Source organism: Sycon ciliatum, chromosome 12 (assembly GCF_964019385.1).
Source record: "Sycon ciliatum chromosome 12, ocSycCili1.1, whole genome shotgun sequence".
NCBI lineage: Eukaryota > Metazoa > Porifera > Calcarea > Leucosolenida > Sycettidae > Sycon > Sycon ciliatum.
The window spans coordinates 5,245,213-5,257,279 of record NC_088654.1 but is presented as its reverse complement, the minus strand read 5'-3'; the positions used below and the strand labels follow the sequence as shown (position 1 = coordinate 5,257,279).

At 46.9% G+C, this 12,067-nt stretch overlaps 1 protein-coding gene across 1 annotated transcript; it reads left to right on the top strand.

Annotated features, from left to right (window-relative positions):
* The first annotated feature begins 7,565 nt into the window (after positions 1 to 7,565).
* On the top strand, positions 7,566 to 8,873 carry LOC135827886 (uncharacterized). Its single transcript, XM_065340322.1, has one exon. It carries the CDS (start codon positions 7,566 to 7,568, stop codon positions 8,871 to 8,873), a length of 1,308 nt encoding a protein of 435 aa, XP_065196394.1.
* Positions 8,874 to 12,067: the final 3,194 nt, after the last annotated feature.

The window sequence follows — 12,067 nt, the reverse complement described above, 5'->3', positions numbered from 1 at the left end:
TGCTTTGGCAGTGGCGGAGGCTCGCTTGCCGACGTAACCGTCGGAGATCATCATGAACAATGGACTGACTAATTGTTCACTTGTTCTGTCTTTCTAAATAACATGTTATTGCACATGTTCTTGGTTTAGTTTTTGGCCTTTTTCGTGCTTTGGAGTTAATACAATGTACACACATGCATTAATGCGCTGCAGCCCGCTGGTCGCATCGGATCAACTGTTACATGTTACTTGTGCACTGCCAAAAAAAAAAAATTCTTGACAAAATAGTCAGACAAATTTTGTGAGGGATGGCGTTCTACTGTGGAAGGGACTCGCCAAGTCACTTGAACCAATTCAACGAAAATACAAAATACTCAGATTTTGCACATTCACGTACCCGTCTGTGCCGTCCCCCATTCCTTCCAAGACATCCACATAGACTCGAACGCTTTTATTCTACTCTTTTTTCGAAGCCGACCATGGGCATGGGCAGTGCCTGCTGGAAGGGACATCCCAACACTTCTCTGACACGGGACAATTTCCACAAGTAAAAAATGTACATAAAAAAAGTAGCCAAGTGAAGGAGTGAAAAAAAGAAGAAAAAAGCTCACACTCTAGACTCGAGTACGAGAGTTTCGTACTCAGGCCATGTGCTCGAGCTGGACCCCTCGAAACTGGAGTGCGCTACAAGCTCGCTGCGCAAACTCTGCATGGACTTTTCTCGAACGTAGGATGGGCGAGAACCTGCGCAGAAGACGAGTTTGGAAATAGGCGCGAGCCACCTTAAGTACATGCCCCGGAGCATGCACACGTCATCTCTGGAATGGTTTGTTTCTCAACACCTTTCCTCGTGAGGGTCTTCAGTGAGAGGACATCACTGAAAGTTAGATAAATATAATCAAGGTCATAAACCAGTGTAGTTTAATGCTATCGAGAAAGTTCCGCCGATTGAGTAGGCTTGGCGAGAATTTTGGAAGCAGGCAACGAGATTCAACAGAGTTCATTCTTTGCCTGCACACGATGTGTGCTAAATATTTTCGGATTTATTTTCAAAATAGACTAAGGATAGAAGTTTCCCATTGAATACATCACTGACACAACACTGAGTTTGCAGTAACATAGCGCTGCAGGAATGGGTGAGAGGGGGAGGGAGGGGGTGGTGAAAATGGTGAAGAAAATGGGCAAGTTCGGTGGAAACCTCTAATCCATCACAGTTTGGAAGATAGAAGAATTGTGAGGATTAGAAAGTAACCCTCACAATGGTGTTTCGATTCCCACTAAATAATATTATATACGTGTATAATACGTGTATATAACGAAAATGCAAATTCAAGCGCCAAAATTGCGAGCGTTATTATCTGTAAAGATGTTACTCTGCACCTAGTGACATTGCTAGTTGAACAATATCGTAAGAGCAAGTGAAAACATCATCACGTTGGGGAATTATGTCATCACTGGGGGACTTGTATAAACTGCTTCCGAAATAATAACTGGTCGAAAGCCTTTGTCGTCAGGTAACTGGATATCTCCTAAAGTTTGATGTGACACCGTCGTCCGCCAAGATGGAGTCCAATGTCGGTGACTCGGCTGTTGCCGGTGCGTCTGGAGGAGTAGCAGCCAATGCACGTCTAACGGGAACCCAGATTGTGCAACCAGGTATGATACTGGACGATGAGCAGTGGAAGAAGGAATTGTACTCTGGAAAAGACCTTGCGGAAGATATACAGGACAAGGAGTCATTTCTACGCTTCTTAGCGAGAAGGAGAGTGATTCGTAATGAAAGCCGATGTAACAATTGCGAAAGACCAGCCAAAATATATATTGGTAATCAAAAAGGCGGGTATCGTTGGCAGTGCAACCCTTGCAAGTCTTCATGGCCCATCGTAGCTAAATCGAATCTTTCCAGTGCCCACGGAACTCCCATGGAGATTGTGCTAGGCTTCTTCACATTGTTTGACCTACCAACTTCGTCGAAAGTAGAGCTCAAACCGAAGTTCAGTTCATATGAGTGGATGCTCTCCAAAACTCTCGGGCTGCTTGAGGAGAATTTGAAGATAGGACTTATACATCCAGTGTTTTTTGAAGTTTTCAAGCCAAACCCCGCGAGTACGATTGTTATTGCGGTGGAGAAGAACAGTCACTTTGCAGTGACTATGGCGGATCGTTCTGGTGACCTTTCTTGCGTGCCGACATTTCTAGACAAATGGTTACGACCAAAAACCAGGATCTATTACAAATCTTCCTCAATCGATCATTCCCGGCTGACCAGCAGTGCACGTGGATACTCGTGTACAGATGTTGATGGTCAGACACAAGGGACATCAGGGCAGTACAAGGATCACGAAACAGACATTTCCTGCTTTATTGGAGACGTTCAAGATACCTATGCTAGACTAGAATTACTGCTAAAGGTTAAGCTGCCATTAGAAATGTGCGCTCAGGTGCTGTCGTTGCGTCGCTTTTTCAACATCCAGTCTGTACGTCTGAACCAGAATCCGTTTGCATGTTATCTCAATGTTTTGCGTGAAGGCACTTCATAAAAAACTTGGCATTTCTGAACTCTGGAATATACCCGAGTGTTTTCAGTTCAAAGTATTTCATACTACCCAATCATAATTTCAGACTGCTCAATGCATTACGCTTGTGAAAAGTGTTACTCGTGATCTTCATTAACACGTTATTGTTTGTTTGTAGAAACCCACCCGTACGTTCGTAATGTTTTTGTTTTGTTTCTGTTTGGTGTACTTGTCCTCCTATAACCAGTGTAACTTATGTTGTACTTGCATGTCTTAACAATAGCGACGAGAAATTCAACATTTTGACTGCAGAAGTGTACACTAAGTCATTAGTTTGTAACAGTTTCACGAACATAAATATTCTGCCTGCGGTCAGTTGTCAATTTTTGGTGTGCACGTTGCCTGTATGTGTATTTGTAAAAGAATATGTCACGTGATTCAACTGTAGCCTTGTCACAGTGATTGAAAGAAGATGACCTGAACCGAGACCTTGGAAAATAGTGCTGACAAGATTTGGGAATATTTCCACGAAAGGCAGTGAGATTAACAGAGCCGTACAAACCGTAGGACCGGCGCTTTCGAAATTCTGTTCCAAATTTGTTATCAACATACGAAGCATGCATGAGACAGAACACTGACAAAATTGTGCAGATTTTCATCCAAAACCGACTGGTTGGAACATCTACAATCACCGTTAGCTGTAAATTAGTATTTTCTTTCCCTATAGCTGACAGATGGACAGCTCTTCCACTTGGCTCTATTCAGACCTAGTATCTGTCTTTGATCAGAAGCAAAATGGATGTGGTGTTCAAACACTCGTGCTTTCCACTGTGCAGTCAACTTGTCGTCACCTCCCATTATGCAGGTCAAGACTCTTCACATCCAGCACACAGTCTGGTCACTTGTCCAGGGTCTGACACTTCCTTTGTCATGATCAATGGCTTTCGTGGGGGCCTTCCATCCTTCATCCCATTTACGTGCGTTGTTACTACAAGTATCCCTATCTGCTCGTCTGCTACCTCACCTGGCTACGAGTGAGTCTTCCATTCGGTATGCCTGGTTTTGCTAGCCACTTTTTGACCTGTTTAGCATAGTTATATTTCTAGTCCACATGTCTAGAGTGAGGGTGTCGATCTTTTTCTTCGGCTAGTGGAGCGTGGTCGAGAATTAAGACCAAACGCAGAGAACATGAATAAATAGAAGCTGAGGTTCCGGCTTTGCAACTTCAAATTCAAAGTAAAAGAATTTGAGGTCACAATTCTGCACATAAATTGAGTTCAGTCCATATAGGGTTAACAGGGTAGGGTTGAGGAGTGAGATTCATGCATGCAAGGTATGATCATACATGCCAGAGCGTGAGTCACACCTTGCCGTTTTGCGTTGTGGCGGTAAAGAGAGCGAGTGTGTTCTTGTTACAGTGTTGACACTTTCCCATGATCTGGCTTCACTTATTCAACAGCTTGTCGTTGTCGGCAGTGATTCTACTTTTTTTGTTTTCGGTGATGCAGAGGTTGCATCTCTTTCTTGCGCTGCTGTATGATCTCGCCTAGTCCGTGATGGACCAGGTCAGCGCGGGACCAGGTCAGCGCGTAACCCTGGTTGTCAATCCTCCACTTCTACAGGTACTTTGACTGTTGTTGTTGTTGTTGTAGAAGTTTATCTAACGTCGCACCACAAACAGGCGATTTCGCTTGCTTTGATACATGTGGACGACAGAAGTAATGAGAGAGAGGGGGGACAGAAGTACGGAGAGAGGAAGGGTAGAAATAAATAAGCAAATCAACCTCAGGGCTACACCAAAGCAAAAAGGGAATGGGAACATACTATTTACAAAATAGCTTCTTACATATATTGCAAAACACGTTTAATATTCTTCAGTCCGCTATACCACTGAAACACACTAGCCGCAAAGCATTTTAACGGAGCCATGATGCGCTTTTAGCAGGGCACAGGACTGAAGGTGGCTAGGCTCGGAACGGAGATCAGGCGGGAGCTGGTACCACAGGACTGCGCTGATAAACTGCATGACTGCTCAGATAGATACATAATTATCAGGATTAGCACGGGACCATCATAATTATTATCTTGTCCATTCGCACTAAATACATAAGTGGAATGCGAAAATGCCAATTCAAGCGACAATATCGCGAACATCATTATCTCCCCAAATGTTACTGTGCTCTAGGTTACATTGGAAGTTCGAAAATATAGTAAGAGTAAGTGAGATAAATAATTAATCATCACGCTGCATAATTACGTCATCAATAGGGGACTTTTATAAACTACCTGCGACAAAGAAAAACTGGTCTAAAGCCTGTGTTTGCAAGTTACTGGATCTCTGCTAGCATTTTGCGTGACACCGTCGTCTGCCGAGATAGATTCCAAGGTCAGTGACCCAGCTTCTGCTATTGCACCTGGAGGAGTAGCAGCAAGTGCACGTCTAGGAGGAGCCCAGATTGTGGAACCAAGTACGATAATGGACAACGAGGAGGAAGAGTACTCTTGGAAGGCCAATTTGGGGGATATACGGGACAACCAGTCATTGCGACGCTTCTGGGCGAGAAGGAAGGTGATTCGTAATGAAATACAATGTAACCATTGCGAAAGATCAGCCAGGATATATGCTAAAACAGAGTCAAAAGGCGATATTACTAGAAATGCCAAAGCTGCAAGTCTACATGGCCCTGTTTAGCTAAATCTAGTCTTTCCAGTGCCCCAGGAAATCTCATGGAGATTGTGTTAGGCTTCTTTACATTGTTGGACCTACCAACCTCGTAAAAAGGGGAGACTACACCGAAATACAGATCATATCAGTGGAAGGTATCGAAAGGCGTCGAAGGTCTTCAAAATAATTTGAAGTTTGGACCTTAAAATCCAGTGTATTTGGATGTTTTCAAACCCAGTGCCGATTGTACGATATTTATTGCGGTAGAGATTATTTATTTATTTATTTCTGCACCTCGTGGCATGTCAAGACAGCCAATTGAATTGAGGAGAGGGTGAGACCAACCACGGAAGAAGATAAAAAAGAAAATAAAGAGCACGTACACAAAGTGGGAATGAATTAGCAACTTACAAAGCAATGGGATGATCAGCGAGCTATGCAGCGGAAATGATGACTGTGACTTTGTTTACTGGGAGATACTGAAGTGCTGTCTGACGAGGGAACGGAATTTGGGCATATCTGGAGCTTGTCTAACACTGGGAGGCAGTTGGAGCCACGTGAAGTAGGAGGAAAAGAAAGGGGAATTTACGAATAGGGTAGACCTAGCTAGGGGGAGACGAACACAGCTTCGGGTGGTGCCACCTGAATTGAACCAATTAAGGGACGATGAACACTAACTTGGCATTGACAACGCTGCACAGTTCCGTTAGCCTTTCTGGCGTGCCAATATTTTATACACTTGTTTTAAAACCAGGAAGCCAGATCCTTTACATATCTTCCGCAAACGTTTTTTTCTCCGCAGACTAGCAGTGTGTATAACTACTCGTAAATAGAATGATGCTGATGATCATACGCAAGTGACATCAGTACAGTACAAGAATAAACACGAGGCAGCTATTTCCTGCTTCATTGATGAACTGCAAGCAAACCATACTAGACTACATGGACTGTTGCAGGAAACGATGAGTATTGGAAAGTGCGCTCAGGTGCTATCATTACAGCGGTATCTCTCTATGCAGTCTGTAGTTCGGGCTATAAATCCATTTGCATGTTATATCAGTTTCTTACGTGAAGGCATTACTTGTACATAGTAAACTGCGGGTTTGGGTGGTCTTGAATATTCAATAGGGTTTAGCCCTCCAAGTGTTACATACATATTCATAATCTTAGACAGTTCAATGCCTTTTCTTAGTGAAAAGTGTTACCTTGTGATCGTGTTGCACACTTCTTTGTGAGTTTGTAGAAACCCACTTGTATTTACGAATTGTTTTGTTCCTCGTTTCTGTTTGGTGTACTTATCGTCTTTGGGACATTATAGCTTGCTCTTGCATGTCTTACGCTATGCTATTAGTTTCACCAACATTCCTTTTCTGTCTCCGTGTGGTTACTCACTCGTAATGGTGTAAATTTACAATGTCTATTTATGTGAGTTTGTTAAGGTAAATATATTCTAACTCAACTGTAGCCTGGACACAGCGATTTAAAGAAGATCACCTGCACCTAGCCCTTCGCATGTAATCCTACAAGGAGTGGGAATTTCTCCTTGAAAACTCAGTTAAATTGACAGAGCCCTAAACACCTTATGGCAGGCTCTTCATTGAATAGTGTTCCAAACTTTAATCCTGTTGAAAATCATCTATAGGCATGTTCGATTGGCAAGGATCGGGATCGGGATCCAGATCTCAGATCCATGGGATCCATCAGAGTCAACTGGACATTTTTGGGGTCTTGACTGTTGCCATGTGGACGAAGCAATAAAAGGTCGTACTCACTGTGCCAGTTGTACAACAATTCGACAAGCTGTATCTCAATCGACGTGTGCGTACCGCAATGTGTACAAAAAAGAGTTTTACCCGCCATATACGCACAAAGGTCACATTTTGCGACAGTAGCACCAACCAGCTGGAAGCACAGCAGCATGATCAAGAGCAACAGCAACTTGGGATTGGCGCCACAAATAACGACTTCTTGAGCGCGAGTCGTGGCCTGTCCGCTGCCGCTGCCGGCATACCTGTAACCCCCCTTCACAGCCACAAACGTTCCTCTGCAGAACAGTCACCAGATTCGCTGGCGCAGGATGCAAAGCGAAGCAGGATACACAGACCCACGAGCCCACCACCCAATGTAGGCCATGCACCAACCCAAACAACGCCAATGGTCACAATGAAAACAAAGGCCCCCTCACTCCGTCTTCTGCTCACGAATGCATTGAGCATCTACAATAAAATGGATGAGCTTCAGCATACTCTGAAAAGCCTGCATGTAGACATCGCTGTCGTCACCGAGACCAAACTATCGCCCGACAAGGCTACAGTTGCGGAAGTCTCAATCCCTGGCTATTACCCCCAATACGTCGAGACCTGACAGCGCAAGGCGGCGGAGTCGCCATATGGCTGAAAGAAGGGATGGCGTACAAACAACTGGACATCAACTCTGAGTGTGAAACTCTTTGGATTAGTTTTGCTGCACCGTCAGGCATAAAATTGAGCATCTGTGCTGCCTACAGACCTGGGACGAGTGCAGACAGCGACTGCAGTATCTTCACCCAGCTGGAAACTGACATCGACAAAGCCCGGCAGTCCTGCTTACACATTATTGTGGCAGGGGACTTCAATGCCCACAACCGGGAATGGCTTGGAAGTCCACGCACCTCAGCTGCTGGAGAAGCTGCAGAAGACATGTGCTGTGTACATGGTCTCCGACAACACGTCACCTCAGCCACTCGTGGAGAAAACATCCCTGACCTCGTCATGTCAGATGTGCCTGGAACTGTGTCTACCACCACCCAACCACCTCTTGGCAGATCAGACCATGCTGTTGTCATAGCCGACTTCCAGCTTACTGCATCTGTAGACCAACCCACCACTCGTACAGTATGGCAATACCAGCTGGCTGACTGGCCCCGCCTCTCTGCCTTCCTCCGGACCACTGACTGGGACACAATAATCGGCGGCGACCCAAACATATCATGTGAGCTTCTGACCATGCGAATCACTGAGGGAATGCAACGCTTTATACCATCCAAGGTCTTCAAGACCAGACCGCAGGACCCAATCTGGTGGACGCCAGAATGCTCTGCAGCAGTTGACAGAAAGGGCAATGCCTGGCGGAAATTCCGCGACGACCCCAGAAACGGAGCGCTCCAGTGTACGTACAAGCTAGCATTCCTTGACTCAACAAGATGTCTAGCAAGAGCCAAAGCCAGACATCTCGACCATGTCAAGCAACGGCTCCGGACGGGCAGCCTGCAGGACAGAGAGTGGTGGAGCGTGATTAAACGAGTTGGAGGGCATGGCCGGGACAGCTCCATCCCAGTCCTGGTTGACCCCGATGGCATGGAATGCACCAAAAGCCACGACAAGGCTAACGTCATCGAGAAGTACTTTGCCCAGAAGTGCAGCCTAGACGATGACTTTGCAGAACAGTCGGGGCCCTTCCCGCATGTCCGCCAGCGCACCGCAAAAACGCTTGCAACAGTCCACTTCCGCCAAGCCACCGCACGCCGGACACACCTAGCCCTGAACCCAAGTAAAGCCACAGGGCCTGATGCAGTAACTGCTAGAGTGCTGAGAAAATGTGCCAACTCTCTAGCCCTGCCCCTATCCAAGCTGTATACCCTGTGCTTCTGCAGTGGTCATCAACCTGCCATGTGGAAAGTTGCCAACGTCGTACCGGTACACAAGAAAGGCCCCAAGTCGAACCCCAGAAACTAACGACCGAAATCACTACTGCCCATAATGTCTAAGTGTATGGAGTCCATCGTGAACCGCAGCCTGTCCAACTTCCTGAGGAAGAATGACATCCTTTCTCACAGGCAGTTTGGCTTTCGCACTGGAGTGGGAGCCTCTGATCTGCTGATTGCTCTTCAACATGAGTGGAGCCTTGCAGCTGCCAGTGGAGGCCTCGTCAGGGTACTCGCAGTAGATATTGCCGGGGCCTTCGACAAGGTCTCGCACAACGGCGTCCTCCAAAAGGCTGAGCGGTGCGGCATAAGTGGCCTCCTCCTTGCCTGGCTCCGGAGTTACCTGACAGACCGCCGCATCCGTGTCGTCATAGGTGGCAAGTCTTCACCGACCCACCGAATCCAATCTGGCGTGCCACAAGGCTGCATCCTCGGCCCCACCCTCTTCCTTCTGTACGTCAACGACGCAGAAGACCACCTGCCTGATGGGGCGAAGCTAGCTGTATACGCCGACGACACAACTGTCTTCAAGTGCATCACCACCATACTCAGACTGCCAGAAGAGACAGCAATCCTCCAGCAGGCAGTAGACTCACTGGCAGCATGGGGAAGCAGGTGGAGGATCAAGTTCGAGCCCACAAAGTCGCAGGCATTGACCATCAGCCACCACCACTCGCCAACCCCACCCGAACGCAAAACGCTTCCAAGGAGCAGTCGTGCCAGAAGTAGAGGAGCTCAAGCTTCTTGGCGTCACCTTCGACAGGCAGCTGGCATTCCGCAGCCATATCCGACAGCTTGCAGTACGCGGAGCCCAGCGGCTCGGCTTCCTCCGTAAGGCATCGGCTGTGCTAGATCCAAAGCACCGGGCAATCGTGTACCGTGGCTTTGTCCGCCCTGTATTAGAGTATGGCATGCTGGTGTGGATGAGCGCAGCCCCCACCACCTTGGCCCGCCTCACTGCCATCCAGTGCCGTGCCCTGCACATAATTGGAGATGGATCATACCTCCCGAGCCTCGACATTCGCCGTACCGTAGCAGGGCTCTGCTTTCTGTACAAGCTGCACTTTGTGGAGGGTCCGGAAATTGTGAAAGCCATTCTGCCACCATCAGCAGCCGCACCGCAATGCCGCATGTCTACTCGTGAGACAACCAGATCTGCAACACATCATCCATCGCAACTTACCAGTATTCTTCCTCCCCAGGCACGAAACAACACGCTCCGCTCATTTCCCCACTCCCTCATCGCAACGTGGAATCAGCTCCCACCTACCCTTCAGCAGTCTCCCCCTTCTCGCAGAGGTATGCACACGTTCAAGAATAACGTCAACGACCACTTGCGGCGCAGCAAGTGGGAGTGGGCCACAGACAGGCTATGATCTCTGCCAACACACCAGCCTAATTATACTGACCGCACTCCAGCTCCCTTCTACCCCTCTTTGATCCCCTTCGCTCAGCCTTAAAATCCCATTATCAGTGCACTCCATCTTCCTACGGTGCACTGCTTTTACTATTGTTTTGTCCTATCCCAATCTCAAATTCTCCCCATTATCGTTTGCAAAGCCGGTGCTCCCCTCTTGGATGCACATGTTTCTTTTCTCCTATGTATGGGCGCACAGGAGTAACGATGATTCCGAGACCTTTGGTCGGAGGAGTTACTTTTGCCCCGCCCCCACTTCCATCCAATGTGCTACCGCCCCCGCTGTGCAGCATCTGATGGTACTGTGGTATTCAGTAAAAAAATAAAAAATAAAATAAAAAAAATTTCATCCGTTGGATTCGGTCAACCCTGCTCCCCGAGGTCGGCTGACTGGATCCAAATCCGAAGGATCCGGATCCGGATTCGGCCAATCGGGAAGGGTGCGCATTCAGTGGTTCCGGCGGATCGGGATCTCGATCCTACCAATCAAACATGCCCGACGACACATTAGAGAAAAAGAAACAACATTTGCAACATTTCATTCCCATACTTTTCTCCAAGGGCTATCTGTGAGAATACTTTTTTGTGTTTATTTGAAATCGGATAGCTCACCAGTACAGAAGTACAACTACAAAGAGAACCGAATAGAAGGCCCCTAGGCCTAGAACGTCCTGTATGCATAGATCGAGTAATAAGATCAGCCAGTGACAGTTATCACGTGATACCATGTGCATGTCCAGTACCTGTATCATGACCAAGCTATTTAGATTTTCATTTACCCGTTCCCCGGATACCTTACATGTGGAACATATCCTGTATGTCAGGGAGGACTTGTCAACTTTCTTGTATAATTCTTGTACATTGTAATGGTCACCCCTCTAAAACGTCTTTTGTTATTTGAGCCGCTCCATGACAAAAGGGTGCTCATGGCAATAAAACTCACAAACGGAGTAATGGATACAGCGCAATAGCTGAATTCTCACTGTTTCTGTTGCACAAAACCACATTCAAAAAGCTTGATGAATCGCAATGAAAAGTTTTGTTTTTTCACGGCTGAGCGTAGCGAAAGAGTGCAAAAAACGTATTTTTCACTCACAAATATTTTCGTGCATTTGCTCTTGTTCTGCGCAACTCCGTTGAACCTGCCATCGTGGTCTTTGTTTTTCCTCGTGATAGTTGAAGTTTTCAAGTGCTCCAGTTTTTAGTTTCCACTCGCAGCCACACAACACCACAACTCATCTTATTATTTTTTCAGAGTAGATCTACAGTGTAATAGTCCAGGAGAAAGAAACGACAGTGCCGTGCACCGTCTATAATGAATCGGTCCAGCCTACAAAAGGTCCACACCGCCTGGTTGGGCCTGCAAACTGATGTACCAGTAACCTGACGTTTTTGGGAGCTGCAGATCGATCTGCGAAAGGCGGAAACAGCTAAAACGAGCTGAGCGTAATCCGCCACACACAAGCAAGTTTGGTACCAGGCGGAGCAGAGTCACCGTTGACAGCTACACAAATCAGGGCGTTTCGGACGACCAGTAAAGATTGTGGAAGTAAAATTTAGTTGACAAAACAATTGGTCACTCAGTTCCGACATGTCGAGTCGACACCTACCTGTACCGCAACCATACTCTTCAAAGCTTCAGCGAGTCCTTGAGAGTTTTCCGTGGGCGCAGTGATGAGATCGAGAGTCTACGGAGTCGGTGATGAGCGCTGTCGATCACAACATCGTGTCCCAAATGGTGGCGAAGCTCCTGGCAGAGATGACACCGCAGTCATACTGAAGTAGTTGTCTGATATCGTGGCGAAGGG

Excerpts from the sequence above, each read along its gene's own strand:
- LOC135827886 (XM_065340322.1), top strand. The coding sequence starts at position 7,566 with ATGGCGTACAAACAACTGGACATCAACTCTGAGTGTGAAACTCTTTGG.